The sequence below is a fragment of the Camelus bactrianus genome, chromosome 14 (genome assembly GCF_048773025.1).
Source record: "Camelus bactrianus isolate YW-2024 breed Bactrian camel chromosome 14, ASM4877302v1, whole genome shotgun sequence".
NCBI classification, from domain to species: Eukaryota; Metazoa; Chordata; class Mammalia; order Artiodactyla; family Camelidae; genus Camelus; species Camelus bactrianus.
The window spans coordinates 47,264,927-47,289,449 of NC_133552.1; the positions used below are offsets into that span (position 1 = coordinate 47,264,927).

A 24,523-nucleotide genomic window follows, 5' to 3' on the forward strand; every position below is an offset into this window, starting at 1 on the left:
TTCAATAAATTAGACTTATAATACTTACTGCTTCAGCTTCTGCTCGCGTCTTGAATGTAATTACCGCGTGAAGTGAAGAGTCATCAATCTGACAATCTTCAATTTCACCATATTGCTTTAAATTAAAAAAAGTATTTCCTCCAAATAAATATTTTGCAACATCCAAAATCCTAATGGTTTTTAAAATATTAAAATACTAATAAATATAACCCAGAATACATAACAATTCAGGGTGATTAGCAGAAAAAAATTAGGAATAGTTCATTTTAATACTTGATATTGTAAGATAAAGGGTAGTCCTATCTTCCAATATTATTTATAATTCTACAGTTTCTAGAATTAGGGAATCTTATACTTGACTGAACTATTCTTTAAATAAAGAAAACAATGGTCAAAGACTGAGCTTCCTTATTCTCATTCTTTTTACATTCGTCATTCTAATCTCAGAATATGCTTAATTATTTCTAAAGCAGAATATTTAATCCTCAGTATATTCTATGAGTTTTTGGTATCACTTTCAATTTAAAGACAAAGGGCAAAAGATTCAGAGAATTTAAGTAATATTTCTAAAGTAACTAAGTTAATTACCAGGATGAGAGTCCCAAGTCTTTCAATTCAAATGTTTAACACTAACTGACCCTGCTTTTACTATTACTATTTACTCCTCTAGATCATACTCTTTTAGGACATTTAGAAGCTAAACATATTCAATTATGCTTGTTTTGGGTGTGCTGCATTTTATTTTTTCCACATGTAGGAGAATTTTTCTGCCAATAGCAAATTTTATCACGTAAAACTCTAGTCCTTTATATGTCATTGCTAATACCTTCCTTCTTTCTTATCCCCAAATATAATTATAACCATCATCTCATTAAATACACACACTCCAAAGAAAAATTCTGCAGGGCATAGTAAAGAAAATGGACTGTAGAATCAGTCAGATCCCAGCTCTGTGAGTATACCTGAACAAGTTACTTAATCTCTTCATGCTTCATTTTCCTCACCTCTGAAACAGGCATAATAGAGGTAAGTACTTCACAGAGTTGTCAAAATAACTCTAAAATGAGTTATATAAGGTATTCAGAATAATACCTGCCACAAAATAAGTGCTCTGTAAGTTTTAGCTGTAACATTTCTACTGTTGGCTCCAGTGGATAAATTAAAGAAAGCATTTTATTAATCACAATTTGTAACAGTCAACGATCCTTTAACAATATGGGTTTTTGATACCTGTCATATGTTCAAATCATAGGCTGAGATAGAGAAACTACCTTAAAGACTGATAATTTTTAAATGTGCATGACTATTACTAACTTGAAATGGAGTATCTCCAAATGCATGCAGGAATCTTCATTTATAGGCTCTGAATATTTCTAAAATCAAAACCACCTCAGTCTCACCTAAATACATTCATAGACTCACCTTGTTTGTTTGGATTATTTTGGCATTTTCTTTGCTAACTTCCTGATTAGCTATAAAACTATATGAAAATACACCTAAGTTATCTGGATCTTCTCCCTTCTGGGAAGCTGTGAAAGTGGGGTATATGGCAGGGAAGAACTGGGCTAGATTATCTCCAAGCTTCTTTCTAATTTTCTGATTCTTTTCTTTCTCTCTTTGAAGCCATCAAGCTCAAGACTTTCCAGACTCATGATCCTTAAATATTAATCATTTTAGTTATTTCTTAAACGTGTACCATTTTTTTCAATACCTCCCTACGCCCTGACAACGTATAGTTTCACCTTTGTAACTGCTGTTCACAGTCTGGAATATAATTGTCAAACATTTAAATCTGAATATTCAAAAGGCTGTATTATTTGTGTAGCTATCTGCAAGTTTATCTGCTCTTCAAGACCTAAGCTCCAGTTTTACTACCTCATGAAACTTTCCTCTACTGTTCTTTTACTATCATTTGCCTGTGTGAAAGATATTTCTCTAAGTTACTGAAGTATTTGTAGTTTTTAATAAATTTAACTTGATTATAAATTGTTTTGTAGTTTAACCAGTCTCTGCTAAATTGATGTATGTAACATCCTTGAAGGTAAAGTAGTGGTTATTTACTTCATATCTCCAGAGCAATTACTGTAATGCTGAGGGCAAGACTGATCCTTAGTAACTAACCTTTGCGACACCACTAAGAACCACAACATTGAAGTTGGAAAGGCCTTTAGGCAGACAGAATTTCCATTCTGCACATGAGCTCAACAGATCCCAGGAATTAAGTAAATTAAATAATGGATTAGCAAGAACTAGAGAGCCTCATTCTCCTTCCTCATACATTGGTCTATTACCATTAGACTGACTCCCTTTAACTATACCCTGGCACTGACTAAGGCAACTTTAAGCTCATATACCAAAATTTTGTCCTGTTTCATTTCTAGGTCAGCTACATCAAGAACACAATATTAACAAATAAAATTCCATCTTAACTTAAAAAATACATGGGTGGCCCATGCAATGTTAAATTTTTCCTAAAAGTATCAAGTAAAACTAGACTATAGGACTTCCCCTCTCTGAAACGATAGTTTATATCATTCATTTCACAATATCTGAAGGCCTACTAAGTGTAAGAATAGCAACATTTCTTCTAAATAATAAACAAAAAATCCCTAGATTGTTTTTTAAATAATTCATTAAAAGATTATTATAAGTTAATCAAATCCTTTGGTGAGATTCATAGATTGAAAATTATCCATTCCATTTTCATACTTTCCCCTTTAATACTCATTATCCTCAACAATGATTATTAGTATTTGTTTTGTTGGACAGTAAGAAAGTACCGCAAAATGAGGAAGCAGATCTTCTCTGTCACTCTCTGTAAATGCAGAAATCTCCAATGCCCTGGGACGGTGATCCACCACAGCATGACCAGGCACACCTCGACCTCGACCTCGACCCCTGCCTCGGCCATGAGCTGCACCTCGACCTCTTGAATGAATTCCTCTACCGCGACCAGATGAAAGAATCCCTCGTTTTGCAGCCTAGAAGAGATTAGACACGTAGGTTGAACATCACAATTATTAACACAAGCTAAGTATTCTAGCTGGTCAGATGAGTCACACAATATGACATAGGTTATACAATTTGACATCATATTCAAATAATATCCTACAAAAGGATCTCATAATTTAAACTAGGGTTTTAGCTTTTGAAGTGAAAGCAAATTTAAGTAGCTAACGAATTGAGACAACAAAGCAACATTTAAGTAATGTTTTGAAATTATTAAATGTGCCTTTTCTACTAAGTCCTTCCTCTCCAAGACATCAGACTATATCACGAAAGACCAGCAATTCTTGATCTCCAAATAGTGCAGTGTTAAATGTCACAAAGTCAGTTTAATACACAGACACAAAATACCTATATATATGGGCATTTTTTCCAGTTATGACTTTCAAATACAGCATTTCTGTTTGTTTGCCTGTTGACTCTAGAAGCTAGAGTTATTTCAAATTCATCATTTTGATCACTTACAGTAACACCATTATATAACCAATGTAGCATAGTAACTTATAATCTACTATATCACTCTATATGAATAGCACACCATTCCCTCATTCCACCAGTATTTAATGAGCACTTCTTGTGTGCAAGTCTTTTCCCCTCGTAAACTCAAATCCTGGAGGGGTAGAGACATTAAGAAACCAAGTTATTTAATTATATTAATGAGAAGTGACTCAAAAAAATGAGGAAATGCTTTACTTAAAGATTTGAATAGAACATTAAAGACTTGCAACGGCTAGAATAGAACTAGAACTAGAATGAAAGTTCTATGAAGAATTTTTTCCGTTTTATTCTCTACTTTCCCCCCAGCACCTACAATAGTAGCTGGCAGATTGCAGAAATTTAGTATTTGTTCAATGAATCAAAGAAGGAACAAAGAACAAGCAAGGCAAGGGTGAGGTGTGGGGGTTACAGCATGAACAAAGGAACCAAGACTGAAAGGAACACAGTACTTCAAAAAGAAGGAATAAAATCCAATGCAGATGGACCACATGGGATGGAGATATGAGGCTGGAGAGATAGGCAGAGCCAGATCATGAATAACTTTAAGGACCATGTTAAGGATTTTGATTTTTATCCCAAGAGCCATAAAAATCAAGAGTGATGTAATCAAATCAGTGTTTAAAATGTTATTCTGGAAGAAGAAAAAGAGAACAAGGTGGAAACCAGTCACTTGGCTAGTACAGTAGCTCCAACAGCTGAAGATAGAAGCTTAGCCTATCGTGGTGGCAATGGAGATACAGAGAAGTAAAATTAAAATATTTAAGACATATTGAGGAGTAACATGTATAAAACTTGGCGATTAAATGGGTATGAACACTGAAGGAAAAGGAGGAATCAATGAAGACTCCCCAATTTCTACTTTGGATAATTGTGTAGATGAGCCTAGGGACAAAATAAATACAATTCTGAATGTGCTGAATCTGAGGATGTGAGACATCCAAGTTGAAATGCCAAGCAGGCACAGCCAAAATCTCTGCAAGTATAAATATTTCACTTTCTTCATCTCAAGAGAGTTAATTTTAACCTTAGCTAAAATAGTTATCTAAAATCCAAGTAATAAACTTCAAAGGTGAAGGATTAATGTTAATAATAGTGCAGCATATACAAAACTATGCTGAGGAACTTTAATGTCTCAAAATGCTCCTTAAAAAAGGAGGTTCATGGACAAGTAAGATAAATAATACTGAGTATTTAATATACATTTTTGGAGATTTACAAGTTACAAGCCTATAGGAAACCATATACAAAAAGCATGCTTAATATAACCTTTTCCAAATTTATTTGGCCTCTAAAGCTTTTTTCACTAATATCTAATAACACAATATGGAATTGGTGTAGTGAATGAACACACTCTGGGAAACTGCATTACTGTATATACTAATATTAACTGCAAACTAAAGTTTGGCAAGTTTGGCCATCATAAAAGAAAAATAAGATGTCATTCAGTGTTTAGCTGTATCATGATAAAGAATGAAAATAGACTAATAAAGATTAGTAATCCTTATATTATCAGTCTATAATATAATTAGTAATGCTATTATTTATTTACTAAAATTATGGGCCAAAATTTTTTTAAATGTTTCTTAAAGTTGCACTAACACAAGCATGAAATGGTGAAACACAATTTCTATATTAACATAGAAGAAATGTATCTTTTCCAAAACTCGTTATCTTGGGTAGAACCCACAAACAACCATATCAACTTCCCAGAGAATGCAAAACGTATGCAGGTTTAGGAAACCATCCTATGGCTTCCTGTAACAGTTAAACAAGATAGAGCCTCAGGACAAACACAGGGGCTGCTAAATGTCAAGTCTTTAATACCTGAATGCCAGTACTCAATACAGATTTGTAGTATGTTGGAAAAAGATAATCAAGTTGCTAACAAATTTGGGGAAAAGCATTATTTTTAAATTAAGCAAAAGTGATAAGCTAAGATACAAAAAATTAAAATCGCGCCATCAAACGATGACTATAGACAAGTACCAACTACATTAATGGCATAAATGTCTCTGTACTTCAAAATGTTATTCTGATTTTTAAACACCTTTTCACTAACTAAATATTAAAGATTCGTATAGATAGAGATAATTTCACTAGGAGTTTTTTAATATAAATAATCATATAACTAAATTATAAGAAACTAGTTTATTTTCACTTTTATAAACATCCACAGCACCACCTATAGGCAAAACTTAAGCATGTTCTTTAATATATTTCTACCACTAACAATCTGATCCTTAGAGTAACTCAATGTAACATGTCTATATATGCACAGAATATTTACGTAAGAATACCTGAAAAGTCTTTAATAGATTTTGGTCCCCAGAAGAAAAATCAAAAACAGAAAAGGAACAAAATTCACTGGAAGCAAAGGGACTTGGATATAAAGGCAGAACTTCCACCATCCCTCACTACATAGATTTTCTCTATTAGTTCTGAAAAATGTGTTAACCTCTTTCCCCCTTTTCCTATTTTCTATCAGTAAAACTGCTCCTTTTTAGCGTACTGTGTAGTTGTGATGAAATATACCTCCAGCTGTAATTCTGTATACTTTCTCCTAAGTTCAGTGACTTCTTCTCCAGCTTGCATCTTCTTATATAAATCTAGTTCTGTGTCAAGCAATTCTTTCTGCATCTAGAAAATAGTAATTAATATTTTTAGGTGACAATAATTAATATCCTGCATTTATGCAAAACTTTTTACAAAGAATTTTTTACACATTTTCATTTAATCCATACTTTTCTTCTCTATCTCCAGTACTACCATCCTAGTTCAAGCCATCAGTCATCTCTGGTCTACACTACTGCAAGAGCTTCCTAACTTGTTCCTACTTCCACTGACTTCCCTATAATTCATTTTCCATACAGAAGTCAGAGTGAGATTTCTATTGACTGATACGGAGTAATTTTCAGGAAATGACTGTGAAAAGAAAGACAAAACACCAAGGTGTTAATGAGCAATCCACAGTATACTATTATGTAGGGAAGAATACATACACACACACCAAGAGGGAGGGAAGAGTAGGGAACAGTGTCAAGAATCAGAGGGGAAAGGCTGTCTCTACATACTTTTTTATACAGTATAACTTTTGAATCATGTTAATGTTTTACTTACTCAAAAAATAAAGTTAAATCGACAAGAATGAGAGGGTGAGGAATCCAAAACTGAATACATACAGAAGCAGACCTAACTTTATCAAATTAAAAACATAACCACACAAAAGGAAAAAAGTAATCCTACACCCACAGTTTTAACTCTATACTCAGTGGAGTATATTGTGAGGTTGTAAAGAATGCAAACAAATTCTGATTTTTATATTTAGTTAGTTGGAAGTGGTATTGTTGTAGCAATTCTGAAACTATTTGGAATGTATTATAGGACTGCGCAAATGAGTACTATATTGATGTCAGTGGGAACCAAGTTGTTATGGGAACAGGGAGAAAAAACATGGTATAAGAGAAGGAAAGGAAGAATACTGTGGTGCTGGATTAGAAACAGAAATATCAATATGAACTCATGATTTTATACACATACACACACATACACACACCCCCCCCTACTCTAAGTACTGTATAACTGTGGGGTTTTTTTTTAAATCACTTATGGCCATCTGAAATTAACTTGCTGGCTTATTTTTATCTAATGGGTTAATCTACCTGAATTTTCTCCTGCTTAATCAATTCATTTCAATGATATGAGAATATTACTTCTCTGTTCATTAGCGTTTTATATCACCAACTACTTATATCAAACTCCTCAGTCAAGCATTCAAGTACCTGCATTATTTTGCCCTCAAGCCACCTTTTTAAGATTATCCATAACTATTCTCCCAATTATTGACTTTCTAACTACAATGTACAGGATTCAAAAGATAAGGAGAGACTGTTTGTTTGTATTTATTTACTTATTAACCAATGGAGAATGGGGACAATGGTAGTATGTAATAATATTTTGAGCAAAGAAGATTAGCTAAAAGGAAAACTGAGTTTTAAATAATGTAGCGTTCTAGTGTTTTTAAGTAGTAATATGAATAACAACACAAATTAATATACCTGAGTCTTGGTTTTTATACTTTTGGGAAGACAGCGTCCAGGAGAAGCAGCTTTGACCTCATCTTTCAATTTGGTAATATTTTTTGTCAAAACTTCTAAAGTTTTCATTATCTCTGCTTTATCTTCAGACTTCATTGCTTTGTTTTTCTCCAGTTTTGAAATTAACATCTGCCAAATTTTTAGGAAAAAAATCTAAGACACTTATTCCTACTATTATTAAAAAAGCAAACAGCAAAATAAATAAAAATATAAATAACTACTACTTTTTGTTTATGTATTCATGACAAGGCTTACAACCACTAAGATAGCAGAAGAGCAGACTAGTGATGCTAACTATCTCAATCGAAGTCTTAATCTTGGTTTACTTTGTGAAGAACTATATTACTATTTAAGTCTCTAAGAATTTCTATAAGTTCACAGAACACAACCGTAAAAAATTTAATTTGATCCCTGAAAAAAGTTGTCAATTTGAAATAGCAACCATTTTACTTTCTTATCCATTTGTTGATATTACTGTTTTTAAGTATTCCCACTCCAAATGTAGTCTGCGACCCAGAAAGAATCAGAGAAAAAGCTTTACAGTTTCCCTTCATATGAAATATTGGAAAAACGGAATGTTTAATTACCTACTTTCTTTGTCAGAGGGAACAGTAGCTGGCTAGCCTTAGAATGATATGCCCAATATGGATAGGAAATAAGAAGATACACATGGTACTACAGAATAGAAGACACCATACAGTATTAAGGTTCTCTGAGTCAAGATGATTGCAGTTTTTGGTATAAAGCATTGTGATGTCTCTTTATCAAGTATAAACAAATTTAAATTAGAAAAGACATACACATTTTAAACCAAAAGGTAAAAAGTTAGTGTATTTTCAATATTTTGAAATGTCATAACCTTTATTACCAGACACAATAGAGAACTGACACTAATTAAATGTGATAAACTAGAGCAACACCGTATACAAGATATACTGTAAGCAACAAAAGAAATTTTTTTAATTTTCTAGCAGTCACCTTAAAAAGATGAGATACATTAAAATTAACTAAATATATTCTATTTAATGAAATTTTTCAAATGTAACATTTCAATAAAAATTATTGCAATGCTTTATCTTTTTTCTTTATGTGTTCAAAATCTGGTGTGTGTTTTATACTTACAGCACATCTCAATTTGGACTGGACACATTTCACGTACTCGATAGTCAGATGTGGCTCTTAGCTATTGTACTGGATAATAAAGGACTAGGGAATCCCACGCCAGTTAAAGAAAGGTACATATCTCAACACTGAAAAAAAAAGGTTTCATTTCGCTATCTACTGAACTAACTACTGTGCGGCAACATATCTGGATAAATATTTTCATTTCAAGTTAATAACCATAGCTCCATTTAAACTAATCTAATTCCCAGTCCACTTCATCCTCAATATATTATCAATAAATAAATATATTATTGATAAATATTTCGGGTTTACCATTATCAGTGATAGTAAATTTGTTTCTCAGGACTATCCATATAGTGTAAGATTAAATTCACTAAAAATAATGACACATAAATATATCTTGCCAAATCTAACTTTAATATTTTACCTTCTGTGTTTCAATGTGCTTTTCTAAAATTTCTTGTTTCCTTTTCCTTACATCCTGTTGAAGTTTCAGTGCCTCCTAGAGAAAGGGAACAAAAATAACAGAATATTTACGATCTACTTTTCTGATAAACAGAATTATTCAAGAAGACAGAAATAATTATAATTAAAACTGAAGAAGCCTGGCAATAAAAATTAAATGCAAAGTTTCCCTATGTAAAACTTAAATATGTATTCAAATCAAAGATCAATCAGGAGAACTTTTCATTCCAAGAAGAAAATTAATATTTACTAATATACTTTGGAAAATGAAAGTTTAGTGGCAGCCAACATATATCTTTCTTTTAGTTCTATTTTATAAGCATTGGAAAAGACATACATGCAGAAAAGCTTTTCTACATGCAAATTTTGTACACTACTCACTGTACTTACCTGTTTTTTTTTCTGTGCTTCATTATTATCAACTGCAGAGGTGGAAACAAGTAAGGTTTTTTGTGCAGCCTTCAAAGCAGCTGGATTATACACCGTTTTTGTTAGGCCAGTAGATGTAGACAACACCTACCAATACAAATTCAATTTCTCAAAAAATGTATCAAACATTCATGATCTCCTAAGTCCTGTTTTCTTCAAATCTACACTTTAAAGCACTTCTGTCAAATTTTAGCACACTGAACTAAAAGTATCATATATTTATAATAACTAAATCACATTTAGTGATTTGAAAGGAGGAGTACGAATGAGGGAAAAATTATAAAATGAAAAATACTTTTAAATTAAAAATTTTAAATTAACACCATATACCTATAGAAAAAAGCAAGAACAAACATACAAAAACTTCAAATCAATAAAGAAACTGCCATTACTGTATCACTGAGAAAATACTAGTTCCTGAATACATTACTAGTATTCCTAGTGACTAAAGCAAAAACTGAACACAGGAACATGGCACAGAAGGAAATAAGACACTGTCCTGCAAACAATTTAAAGTGATTATCAGCAATTTACAGTTCTGAAATTAACCTTTTTGCTTTCTCTCTCCACTCCTTCGCTAGCACTGTTCCTTCTACTTTAAATGACCTTATTCCCTTAAACCGAGTTCAGGTTCAGTACAACCATTCAAGACATCTGCAAAGGCCTAATCATTTATTTCTTCTACCTAGGTCTTTCAATGAAATTCTATTCCTACTAAAATACTTAGTAAAAAACGATCTGATGATTAATTAATTTTTATCTTTCTGTCTATACCATAAGAGCCTTGAAACAAAAACTATGTCTTTTTCCTCTTTCTGCTTCTTCCAGTACCTAAACCTTGCTACCAACTAATTATGAGGCCCTGGGTAAGTTCAGGCAGCTTTCGGGGCTTCAGTTTGCTCATACAATAAGAATAGTTCAACTTGATGGTGTCTAATGTCCATACAAACCCAAAAATTCATTGCATGAGGGTAGGTTTTTTTGCTTGGTTTCACTGCTGTATCTTCAATGCCTAGAGCAGGGCCAGGGCCCATAGTAAATACTCAATAAATGTACCTTTGTACTAAATGAGAATGAAATGACGATAGATTAGAGTGGACAACATTTTCTGTTCAAAGGTTAATCTGAGAAAATAAGTGTACTGGCTGCCTTTTTCATCCTCAAAAAGCAAAAAAGTTGTAGATTCTACAGAGTGGTTGGTTACTGGTTCTTAAAAAGGAGTCCAGAGGTCCCTTCAGGGAGAACTATAAATGCTCTAAAATCTAAACATGAAACCGTGTGTCTGAACAGTGTAACTTTCCAGAGGAAAAAACATAGCTTCCAAAGTCTTAAAGGAGTTCATGACCTAAAAGAGCTTAAAAGAACTACATAAGCAAAAGAGTATCACTGAAAAAAAACAAAAAAGAGTCCTACTTTCTAGCTACTAAATGTAAACAACAGGACATAACAGAGAAGTAGCAATCTGGACATTATTTTTTAATCTTTTATCATAAAGTTAGACTAGGGAACATCACAAAACTTTAGGCAACTCATCACTACTGTAAGTATTTAAGAATGTCTTAGCCTCTAATGAAATAAAAATCTAGAATACTGCAATTTTACTAGTTCCATACAGTGCAACTGATGTTTAAAAATAAAGATTCTTTACAACCGTTGATGTGTACCAAAATTTGATAATTTTCCTCAACAATGAAAATACTCAAGCCATCACTAATATGAAATGGTTGCATTCAGTAAAATACAGAGCAGACACAGATTTAGTTCACAGTCTAACCTGTCACAAGTCTCTGTAATTCTAGAGAAAAATTTCTTTCACATGTGTTTCCATGTGTGGCTACCTTATCACACCACACAATGTCAAACTCTATGATAATATAAGGATGAGAGCGTAGCTTTATTAAAGAAAGAAACACAAGATATTCTGAAGAGTTTGAGTGTTTCGTAACTGTTTTCGTCATGAGGGTTCCATAACAAGCTGAAAAGGTGTGACCAAAAGAACTTCTATACTCAAAGTTGGAAACAATATTATAACCCGATTTTCTAGTTTACAAATGTATATAATCATAAGAGCTGTGAGAAAGCCAGAAGTAAAGACATTCATATAATTTATTTAATTTAGCATTTCTCCAATTTCAGTGAGTAGGGAACACTCTCTTTCAAAGTACTGTTTATTACATCAAATATCAGACTAAGGAGTGCTGTTTCAAGGTGAACAGAAGTATCTGACAACAATGAGAAGAATCCTTTATTCCTAGAAGCATGTCACCTTCCTTGTTTTACTCAGGAATTTCCTTCTCTAAAAACAGAACATCATCTAACACATGTCACTGACTAGGAGAAAAGATCATTTAATATAACCCTACTAAAGAAAAAGGTTGTTAATTATAACCATAAACACCAACAACTATACCAATTTCAGAGGTGTAAAAATGTGAAAATAGAAACAGTAAACTATGATTACAAATATTGCTCACCACCACTACTTGGTTCCATAGTTTAGACAGTAAGAGCATGAATAGCAAGAAATAACTATTTTCAAAAGATAAGGATACAGTAGTTCAGAGAAGAAAATCTGTTAAAAATGAAACCAGTGGAGGGAAGTAACAAACCAAACAGAAAACATGATGCTACAATTCTAAGCACACAATCAAAACATTGGCAACGGCCTTTTCAAACCACCACAACTTCTCTATTTTCCAAAAGGGTTTCTGCATGTGCTCTGTTTTCACATACTGACCTAATTTCCAGTGCTCTTACTCCACTCACTTATTAACTCCAATTGTTCATGAATTCTTTTGGACTTCCCTACATATACAATCTTATCATCTGTGAATAAGTATATTTTTATTTCTCCCTTTTCAATGTTATTTTATTTTACTGCCTTATTGTAATGATTAAACCCTACACTACTGGAAAAAAAAAATGACAAGTGTGGGTATCCTTTCTTCTTCCTGATCTCAGGGTGAAATTATTCAGTATTCTACCATTGAATATGCTGGCTGTAGGGGGTTTTTTGCAGCTAATACTGTGTCAAAATTAAGGAATGATCTTTCTGTTCCTAGTTTGCAGAATGTATAATGTGACTAAAGAATTTTATTATGTTTTTTTCTACTCAAATAATCATATGGGGTCCTCCCACCTCTCTCCAACACCTACCCCCCCCTTTATTTTGTTAATATGGTGAATTAAACTGATTTTGTTGAATTCATATGATGAGTTAAAAAGTATCACATGATTTGTTGTTAAAATATACATCACTAATACCTCTTACTTCCCAAGGTAAAAGCCAGTAATACCCTCAAAAAACAGAGGTTATAATCCATTAACACCTCCTTATCTTATTTCCTATATAAAATATTACCCTCCATGACTATTAGTACTTGTAAAAAAAAAAGAAAAACAAAAAGAAAAACAGATTTTTCTCATGGGTAAGAATGGAAGGAAAGAAAGTATTTTGTAAAAATTACTTAGTATAAAAGGTTATTACAAATTAAGTCACCCAAGTATTACTTTTTAATAACCAGTACCCAAGTTAAAATCAAATACAAAAGAAACATAGTTAGGATTCTTCACAGCCACACTTACATAAGCTAACTCTCACAGATTTCTAAAGCAGAAATGCTTTCTTTCAAATGTAATAAAAAGACAGAATCTGAGGAGTTATGTATAGGAAGCTTATTAATATATAATTACCATATGGCCAATTTTTATATTAAGTAAATAATCAGCCTTTCAATAAATCTCAATGTTCAGTTATGCTATTCTCTTAAAGCTGCACATAGATGTGTTTTCTATGGCAAAACAGAGCTGGGAATTTTAGTAATAGGAGTTTACTTTAAAGTTGAACTCATCAAATATTTTCAGGGATTAACAATTTGATTTCCTTCAAGAATACCAAGTAGCTTAAAAGAGACAAAGGGATTGAAAATCTTGCAGAGAAATATTTTAGTATCAAAGAAAAATGGTGTAAGTCAGTAATCAATTTCTGCTACAACAGGTTGCTTCCCAGAAAATTCAGCATAGAAAATAATTTTATATAAATCATACTTCTCTGTAAGAAAAATAATCCTGATAATAATCCTGAGTAATTCATGGAAGAATCCTAACAGAGTGCAATCCATTAAAAAAAAAAATTAGTCAATAAGTGATGAAAAAAAAACTATCATAAATGTTCTTAATCTTTATAATAAAGAAGTAAAATTACACAACAAATACAAATTTTAAAAATCAAAGGATTAAATGACGGCATTTTATAGTTAATGAAATAGAAGAGAGACCTGTTCAAGATCATCCAAAATGTCAGCCGCTATATCAACAGCTGAATTCTCTATGACACGCAATGTTCCTTCAATTATGCCACACAATTTTCCTTTTAAAAATTCCATGCAAGGGGAACAAGACATATTTTTAGATTGCCAAAAAAAGAAAGAAAGAAAAAAAAACTGCTAAGGAACAATAACATCTTATATCGTAAGTATGACATACCTAAAACTGATATGACATAAGCACATCAAATACTCAACTGATTAACCAGTTTGCCTTAGAATTTAGGAGGGCTTTAGGGAGATAATCTGGACAGTCTAAATCTTTTACCAGGATGGGATATGCAGATGCCACTTTTATTCTTCATAAATCTCTCTATAGTAAACAGAGGCCCTCAAACATTATTTCTCTGATCACACTAGTGCAATAATACCTATTTAATAGCTATTACATTAACTTAATCTTTAGCAGTATCAAATAGGTTTCAAGTTTCCTCTCTCTCAGCCCTCTCACAAAATGCAATCTTAGAATAAAGAAGAATCACTAAAGGATTTACTGGGTGTTGTTTAGAGGAAGGGGATAAAAGTTTACACTTGTGTTCTTATTTCCTTTAACAATGACAGAAGATACTGTTTTGAAACTAGTTATGAGTTTTTCCTGACTTCAACTTAAAAAAAAAAATTTAATGATGGGCAGCATTCTTCTATTCTTTCTAATAAGACTTCTCTAAATCACTGACCTCTAAGGATTATGCAGCAAAAACCTTTATGAATTAGAGGAACACAAATAACCAAGAATAAGTAAAAACAGAATGTTATTCTGTAAACAGGTTCAGAGAAAATGACAAAGTTTCATACTTATAAATAATTGCTTTTCTTAAAAGATTCTCTACAATATTTACCAAGCAATTTTTTTTTTCAAAAATAGCCCACTAACATTAGTGGTTTTTCACAAATTCAGTTAGTGGTAACTATGTTAACAAATTTATACTGTCAATTCCAAACTCTTACACCTTTTAACTAAAGTTATATAAAACATGTTTAAAAAAAAAATAAGGAAACCAGTAGCTAATAAACACACTAGAAAAATTTTGTAAAAGCTGTAATTTGCATACTTCAATTTCAGAGACCAAATCTTGACATAAACAGATCCTAAACATAATCAGGGTTTTAGACCTCTCCAGAACTGCTCAGTACTACACTAAGTATAACAGCCCTTATATTGTTTTTTTTTTAATCCTTAGTTATTATTATGAAGGAGAATAAATCTAATTAAAGTAAATATTTAGGTACTGTTAAATTTAGTAGCACAGACTAAGCCACACAAATTCAGAGAAAGAGGGGGCATATATGAAAAAATTTGGAGGTTTCATGGTAGAGGTTAGAGACATTTTCAATCTTTGAAAGAATGACTAGAACTCAGTTAGGTAGAGGGACATGCACTTCAAGAAAACTCCCAACCCAAAAAGAAAAAAGAGGCAGAAACAGCAAGAGACAATGAGCAGAAAAGGGCTCCTTAGGGTAGAAAGGAAGAACTAAAGTAGAGGTAACAGAACCAGAACTGATGTATGGTAAGTTATGAATCAAGCAAAGCCATTTAGCTGAGAAATAAAAGTTTCTGTAAAGAATTAATATTAAAATAAGTCTGACAGTAGGATGGTGGCAGTATAAACTAGAGGAAGGGGATGCCAGCCCAGAGGCCAGGAACTGAAGGCGGTAGAAAAAGAGAAGTGGACTACAAACACAAGTAAATGACTCTAAGGCTTCCAGACTGCACAATGTGGAAAATGGTGGCAACACTTCCAGATGCGGGGGCTAGGAAGATAAATTAATTTACATGAGAAATAATGTATCATTTTAGGCATGTTATGCCTTAAGTAATGCTGGGGTGCCCAAGAGGAAAATCTGATATACAGAATGAGATTAATATTCAAATTTCCAGAACTGCCCAAGTCTAACACAGTAAAGAAGGAAACTAATACATTGAACAAACAGTGAAGACAGTAGGTCAGGTAGTTCATGGAATGCTTTATTTATCTACAATGTCAGTTTCCTATGTAATCTTTATAATGGAAAGAGCCATGGACTATAAATCCGAGCTCACTAACTCATAGTGTATAGGTCAACCATAAAACTATTTGGACCTTACTTTCCTTTAAGGTAAGAATATAGAAATGAGAAAGATTATCTAGTTCAAATATTCTGTGATTCCACATACCTCAAATAAGACTAAAGATCAGAGCATTCACTCATACTTAAACAGAAAAAAAAAAAAAACCATTTACACAGAACTATAAGATCAGTCCATAAATGTTCTTAATTTAATCAGAATATGCTCCCCTCATTTAAAAAAAGAAATGACTAACTGTATTACCAGGCTATACACAATAGCTGTTAGTAATAAATAAAAAGCTTATGTACATCATTCTTTTCACTTTACAAAATACTCTTAAATAATTTCATTTAATCTTTATAAAACCCCATGAGTAAGACAAATATTACCATCACCATTTTATTGATGAGAAAAGGGTTCAGAAAGGCTAAGAGCACTGCCCAAAGTCATGCGGGTTAGTAAGTGAAGAGCCAGAGCTCAAACCCAGGCAAAATTCCTAATCATAGCCCTTACTATTAGGCTGTCAGAGTTTTCAAGTTAAAATGTGCAATATTGCTAACGAAAATATAGTAAATAAAAAGAAAAAACAAGAAGAATGGAGGCACAAGGAAATACAGTGAGCGGCAAGTATTAAAATGCTGATGCAAAAAGTAAAAAGAAGTAGGCAAGTATCGTTCTTTTCAGCAAATGGAGAGCAAAAAGGTAGGAAAAAATACAGATACTATTAAGAAGCAAGAGTCTGGAACTATGAAAAAAATTAAAAAATTAAGATGCCACCTGAAAACATTTATGAAGCCAAGACACACACATCATGCTATTCTTCTTACCTTTTCAGTTGCTGAAACAGATGGCTTTGATACAAAACCCAACCTGTCCTTCACAGATAACTTAGTTACATTCTAAAAAAATTAAAATGGACATATTCAGTGTTTCCCCAAACATATATTAAGTCTGTAGGGATTTTGAACATTCTGATTCTACTGACATATACTGACTCTATGAGTATACTGATGTTAATAACACAACTTGGGCCTTTTTGCAAAGACAGAGACAGAAAGAAAACGTGCTTGGAAAAACAAACAGTATGCAACATTATTCAATCACAAAAGATTACGATGTAAAATAAGAGGTCTGAATCAGGTGATTGCTTAAGTCCCTCCACTGATATAGAATCATAAATTCTTAGAATCCTATTTTGACAAGCAGAAAATTTGTACATTCTAAATATTAGATTTGAGTAGTTACAATATGTGCTAGCTTTTTGAGCTTAAAGGCCATTCCTTTCTAAAGAATGTTTATATTTTAGGCAAATATACTGAATTTGGTTATGATTTGGGATAGTAGGATTGGAGATTTTTTTTAATACCTAACCATTTACCAATTTACATTCTGCAGGTTTTTATAAAATCTCAGTAACTTACTCTTCAAGAATAAGGTGGCATCCATTAGCTAAGTAGGATACTACATCCTAACCATTTTACACAGCAAATATTGAAACATCTGTAGACAAAGGAAAGCTAAGTTTCAGAGACTAAGGGTGTAGAAACAAGAAATTGCCACTCAAGTGTGGAAGGGAGTGGGAAGGGAATGACATATAGAGAAGAGAATTTGAGAGTCAGGAATAAGTGATGCAAACTTCTGAGAGAGCTGCATAAGTAACTTGAAGGTTTAAACCTTCCCTTCCCAAACGCTTTTTAGTCCAGTCTATCGCATAATTATCTCTGGAACAGAATTCTAGTTTAAGTAAAAGATGATGGGAAAAACAAGATTCAATGTACTATACTTTTCAGGCAGTTTTGCTGGAAAATATCTCTTCTATAAAGTGAAAGAAAACTCTTATCTCATAAACAAGTATCAACTAGAGAAAAGAACTTAAGATTCAAATATTACAGAAAAAGTAGATTGTGAATATATTATGGTGATGGTAAAAAAAAAATTTACAGGTGGGGTTTAAATATATATAGACCATCATATTTCTGTATTAAAAAAAAAAAAATATATATATACACACACACACACAATTAACTGAAATTCAAATCACCAAGGGAAACTAATTTATGGAGAACCTACTACGTGCCAGGCACAATGAGACTTTTTTCTCACTCACCTGAGGAAGGTCTGAACTGGCACTCTGGGCTTCTGCTGGTTCAATAGTACTTGAAGGTACTGGACCCAACCGCTCTTTGACTGACTGCTTCACTACAGGCAAAATGGGCTGCTGGACTAAAGGCTGCATTACCTCAGAACAAGAAAAATATGTTAAACAAGCTGGTTAGTTCTTGAGCATGGGAAGTATTTTGTTACCAAGTTGCCCATGCAAAGAAAGTTTCAAAAGTACAGCTTATTATCAAAACCTAACTGCCTTCCAAATTCCTTCACTTACGTATATAGATACTCACTGATAAAGTAAAGGAAATAGTAGAATCTACCCTTCACTATCTTTTGTCTCTCTCTTTTTTACTTAACAGGAGAAAGTTAAATTGAGAAACAAATTGCTATAATACACCTCTACACACAGTCAATCTAACTTTACATATTGATTGACTCACTGATCGAAAGAAAAAGAAAAAGAGAAGGAGGGAGGGAGGGAAGGATTTCCAAGGTGAACCCACAGTCTTGAGTTTCTGGAATACGCAGAGCTACCATGTACTGGAGTATCTCCCACCCACCAGGGACTGTTCTATGTGCTTTACACATATCATCCTACAATTACCTAAACTAGGAATTTCTGTCATAACAAAATGAGAGAACAGGTTAGAGAAGTTATGTGACTTCCTCAATATATACAGTTAATGGTGTGGAGCCAGAATCTGAACTCAAGTCTTCCTGACTGCAGTGTCTCTGCTTTTAAAAGAAACACTATGCCAAGAGCTTTCTAAGAAAAGCATTTAATTTCACACAAATTTCTCTTACCTTTGGAGAAGTAGTTTGTAACTGCTGGGTGCTTCCTTCTCTGTGCCAATAAACCTTAATAAAGCGATTGTTTAGCACTGCTTCTGTACTTGATATTGCTTTCTTTGCTTCTTCATATGTTGCAAATTGGATAAGGGCACCTTCAGGATCACCATTATAGGCAACCTAAAATTTTAAATATTAAGAATAGTGAATTTGCAAATAAATCTATTGATTCACACAGCAAAATTTCCCCCAAAATGAAATGCTGGTCCTTCCAAGTAAGATTATATCTTTACACTTCTTTATATCTAGATTATTACCATAGTCTACTTTCACTCTAGAAGAAACGGCAACTGAGGACTACTCAAAGTGGAAAAGGAGCCTCCTCTATGTAACACTTAGTAGAGAATGCTCACTGCACAAATGCTTTATATAAGCATTCAAAATATTGCACTTTTTACCCCCAATATTAATACTATGAGAAATAATCCCTAAGTCAATGAGTGATGTGACCAACATCCAGGGTCAGGAGAGGGCAGTAAACTACTTTGAAAGGGGGTCATCTCTAAATAAAAATTACAGAAAAATCCACCTGTAAAATTATCCAAATTGGTAATTCTCACAAAAATATTCCCAAGACTACAACAAAATTTAAAGGGGGTGATAAAAAGACCTACATAACAACAGCAAGAATCACATTTTACACATAAGGAAACTCTGAGACTCAAAGAGTATGTGATTCTGTAGACCCATACAATGAATAAGTTGTAGGATACAAGCCTGTTCAGTGTTTAATTTCCTGTTCTTTCAATAACAGTAGTACTTTCCAAAGTGTATTATTTGAACTTCTAGTGGTGTGAAGCAATGCAAAACAGAGGTTAAGCACATAGACACTAATCAAACTACCTGGCTCCAACCCTGACTGCTACTCTCACAGGAGCATGAGCAAATTACTTACTCTTTCTGAGTCTACACTTCTTCTTCCATAAGTGGGATAACAACACCCATTCCGTACGTGTTAAGAATTAAATTCAGGGAAAATGGAGTGTATGTGTGTTTATGTATATTTATAGTAAGTATTTAATAAATATTAACTATAAGGATATAACTATATATTAGGTAGCATTTTAATAATTATCCATTTATTGGAATTTAAAACATCAATTTCACCAATATGGTTAATTAGAATAAAGCTAAAGGGTTTTCTAAACTAATTTTTTAAAACACGTGTTTTATAAATAATAATGCAGGTAGTATACAGATATGGAAAAAGGAACAACAGATAAGATACCAACCTCACTAGTAACTGAAGAAATGCAAACTGAAACAATAGTGAGATAACATGTTTTGACTCTCAGCTTTACATTTTTTTTAAAAATTAATATTACCAGTGTAGTTAATTGTGAAAGGAAAAGAATATTCTGAGAATTTTTTAATGTTTAGGTCTAAATGTGGTAGATCAAACTGAACTGCCATAAAAGGATATTTAGAGATATTCAGATAAAGTAAACTACTATGAATACTAGGGGTCCATATAATTTTAAATACATATAAATTTTTACGTCTGCATACTGATTTATAGGTAGATACATGCTCACAGAAATAAAAAACAAAAAATCCAAAGTAACACATGGTAAACTGTTAACAATCATGTAATAATATCATGGGGACAAATGGGGAGAAGAATGGGAGGGATATAAAGCTGAAAACATTTCCTTTAAATTCTATATAAATCTCTATTACTCCATCCCAAGTAAGCATGTATTTTTTCATCTATTACTTTAAAAATATTATTTTTTAAATGGCAAGAACAAAATTTTCCAAACTATCAACTTAAGCTGTACTCTCTAACATTTACTCTTGTTTTTATCAGATTATGGGAAATAATTATTTCAATTGAAAAGAATGTCATACAAACTGGAAAAGAAGCTTAACATTATTTTGCCACTTTCAACAAATCACATAATGTAAACTCAATAGTAAATAACCTCACAAGTAACATACTCTTAAGCCAAGGTCTAATTTTAGGTGAAATCAAATACAAATTACACTGATATTTACCTTGAAAGAAGTTCAAAAGTGGCAGAGGAAAATGTAAATGTTTAAACTATGGATTACATGGTTATTCAGGCCCCGAAAGTATCTGTTAAATGTGTCCCATCATAAAGGTGGCAAAAATAAACCTGCCTGAAGCATTCTGCAAAAGTGCTTTTAAGAAACTGAGGAAATGAAAACTACTGTAAGATTAGATTTTACCAGTGTGGTTATTTAACTTCATTGTAATTTTATGATAACCTCTATTAGGTAAAAAGCATATAATAATATGACCAATCAAAATTGCCTTCTGAAAGTAAAATGTTATTCAAAAATCACACATTTTTCTAAAATATAAAGTTCCATTTCATATCCAATTTTCCAGATTTAGAGTATTACCAAATTTTTCATAATATTTCTTTTTACAAAAGTATTTTTCTTACCAGTTTAAGGTTCCCTCCCTAAATAATTAAGCAAAGACAACAGAAACCACTTCATAGCTCTTACCTGTAAATTAACCAAGGTTCCAAATCGACTAAAATGCTCATTAAGTTTGCTGATATTATTTAACTCTGGAGGAACTTTTCTAAGTTCAAGTTTGGTATTTTCGTTTCCAAACTGAACCTTTTTCTGGAAGCCTGGACTGTTTGTTCTATTAAAATTTGGTCTGTAACAAAAATCAAGTTAATTAATACATTCGTTTATAAATCCTGATCTCTATCAAATACAAAGGAATAAAGCTTTACAACTTAAGTTCAATATTTTTTCAAAACTGAAATTTCTAGTTGATAAAGGAAATTTAAATTTTTTCCTCAAAAAATGAAGTTTCCAAATTAGTAATGTTCACATCTTTCATGGAAGCCATGTGAGAAGGGTTCTTACATATCATTTTTGTTCCTTTCCACTTTCCATTCCACTCCTACTTAAAATTTTTAGCAGGAAAGGTCTTCGCACCCTTTTTCAGTTAATTTGAGTATATTACCTTTGGCCGCTTTTGCAAAAGCTAGGTACTGAAATACTTCCTATTTTAAAACATTGATTAAAAGCAAGAAATGACTGTCCAAACTTCTTTCCAACTTGGAAAAAAAAAATGTTGAAACTATAGACCAAACATTTGACACTTGAAAAATGGGGCACAATTGTGGCCCAGGAAGGCTGCACTGCCTGCCTTTTAAATCAGAGAATTAAAAGATTGTTTTCTAACTCTTAAATAGTAATTGCCCACGTGCTAAAGTCTCCTCCCAGAACCGATCCATCCTTCCTTCCCTAACAGTGGGCTCATGACTATCCTTTATATAGCTAGTATTCAACAACATCTCTAAGTTAAGGGGTGCGGTTTTTTTTTTTTGGAGGTGGAGGGAGGTATAAATAGGACAAATTGTGTGCTCAACCACCACATCATTTCTGTAAAAAAGCTCGTTCCAAGTACAGACAACTAACTTACACATTTTTAGAAAACAATTACTATATATTTCAGTTGGGGACTGCCTACAAAACAAATTTTATTTTGAAAGAGAACTGTCACAGTAATACTGTAACTACCCTAAAAAAATCACTGCACAATAAAATTCTTCCATTTTCCCTGCCAGCTTACTTATCAAACCATGTCTTCTTTGTAGGAACTCCAGGCTCCCCAGAACCAATGGTTCTTTTCCTTGACTCTGAATCCACTACTATCCTCATACTGCTTTTATTAGGAGGCTTTTCTGTTTGAAAAAAAAAGAAAGAAAAGCATAGATTAATATTTTGTTAATCATAGCCACTTCCTTAACTTTGGATTAAAAATAAAGTTCTGGCTTTCCATCCAAATACACAATTTGGAAGAAAGAGAAATACACATCTAAATATAGTAATCTAAGAAATTTTTAACTCAGACTGAATTCCTTTCACACCCAATTGAAGAAGAATCAGTAATTCTCACATGTCAAATTAATAACAAATAAATCATCCTGGGGCTGAGTTTATAGTTTTGAAATCAAATGCACAATCTACAAGATTCAAAATTAAACACTATTCCAATGACCTTTAAGAACTGATAGCTTAAGAGTTGTGACTGAAATGAGTTGCTTATGTAAACATCAGTATATTAATATAATAAAATCATGCTAAATTTAAAAAGGTAAAGATTCAAGACTGAAATGCAGTGCAAAAAATATCTGCTCCTTTCAACATTTTACATACACTTAGATGGAGTGTCACAAATATAGAACTACATTTTATCTGTTATTCCCAAGTGACACCAAAGTTTAAAACATGCTAAACTTAGTCCACACAGAAAAATGTATTTTAAAATTCCTTTTTTAAAGATGGATTAATTGATTGTATAAATCATACCCTAAGTATTTCTAAACACATAACTAAAAGAACTTAGGATCTGTTTCAGCACACTCTCTTTCATGGCTATAACTATAACCTCCACGCAGATTTTCCTACCAAATCTGTTCTTCCTCTCAGTGAATGATATTATCATTTGCCCAATTATCCAGAGCAGAAACCTGGTATCATTCATTCTACCCTCTCCATTACCACCATTCTAAGTCCCCAAATTCGGTAACTTACAAGTGTTGTCAGTTCTTTCCACTAAACTTAAATCTTTTACTTCCCATTCTTAATACCTAGACCAGCTACTATCATCTCTCTTCCAGAATTTTTCAAATGCCTTTAATTGGCCTCAGATCTCTCCTCACCATCTCTTACTCCCTCTGTTCCAATCAAAAAGTTCTTCCAGTTTCTCAAAAGTATCACAGAGTGTATGTGCTTTATCTACCCTCTTTCTCTGGCTAATTCTGACTTATGCTAAATCTCCACAGCAGATCAGGTGGTAGCATCCAGTATTTGGCAATGCAGATATTCACAGTGCCAGTTACAGTCTCTCTGCCCAGTGGTATCTTCACAGGACCAGTTCTGCAAAAGAATTTTTGACCTTATTCCTGCATCTCAAGTCTGGTTCACTAAAGAGCCTTTGAGCTATTCAGTATCCTTTTTTACTTAAATATGTTCTTTACCTGAAGGGTTACTAAGACAGGCAGTGATGGGTTCACTCCAACTCATATTCTCTCATTCATATTCTCTTTCATTATTATTTATTTAAAAGCAGAAGTGTTAAAACACACAGAAGTAAGTTCCTCTTGGTATACTACTAACAAATGTGTCTATTAGTTATATACACTGGTTTTTTCCCCCTGATATGCTTTTAATAAATTGTTTTTCTGCTTAAAATTTTCAGCACTGGTTTTGTTGATGGCAAGCGGAAAACTACTTAGCCCTTCTTCCTACCTAAATCCAATCAAGGGAATATCTGTCAACTTCTCTACCTGTTTAGAAATCTAGAAAGAACAATTATCAGAGCCTCTAGGTCACTTCTATATTAGTAATTCCAAAGCACAAAAAGGCCTAAAGTTTTTTCATTTGTTTAGTAACAATAATTCCCTATGAAGTTTAAAGTATGAAGCATAAAAATATAGTTATCACATACTAGTAGCCTATGACAAATCTAAATTAGGCCATCTAGAGCCTATAAGAAATGTATAATAACAATATCATAAACCTCTAATTATGTATATGTCACAATCCAGACCAGTAAATTTCAAATCAAATGGGCA

General features: G+C 32.6%; 1 protein-coding gene across 26 annotated transcripts in view; it reads right to left on the minus strand.

The window, feature by feature from the left end:
• RBM26 (RNA binding motif protein 26) overlaps window positions 1–24,523 on the minus strand; it is a 77,525-nt gene that overhangs the window by 17,920 nt on the left and 35,082 nt on the right. For 19 of the 26 annotated variants that reach the window (XM_045509142.2, XM_074378391.1, XM_074378390.1 and 16 more), the window contains exons 10-20: window positions 22,516–22,627; window positions 21,429–21,588; window positions 18,906–19,070; window positions 18,100–18,231; window positions 16,820–16,891; window positions 9,579–9,704; window positions 9,151–9,225; window positions 7,560–7,727; window positions 6,037–6,141; window positions 2,781–2,981; window positions 29–115 (exon numbers count right to left, since the gene is read on the minus strand). In XM_045509142.2, coding sequence (XP_045365098.2) covers window positions 29–115; window positions 2,781–2,981; window positions 6,037–6,141; window positions 7,560–7,727; window positions 9,151–9,225; window positions 9,579–9,704; window positions 16,820–16,891; window positions 18,100–18,231; window positions 18,906–19,070; window positions 21,429–21,588; window positions 22,516–22,627 — 1,403 coding nt within the window. The remainder of the gene's footprint in view (window positions 1–28; window positions 116–2,780; window positions 2,982–6,036; window positions 6,142–7,559; window positions 7,728–9,150; window positions 9,226–9,578; window positions 9,705–16,819; window positions 16,892–18,099; window positions 18,232–18,905; window positions 19,071–21,428; window positions 21,589–22,515; window positions 22,628–24,523) is intronic. The other 7 variants (XM_074378399.1, XM_074378398.1, XM_074378395.1 and 4 more) reach the window with 3 other exon arrangements.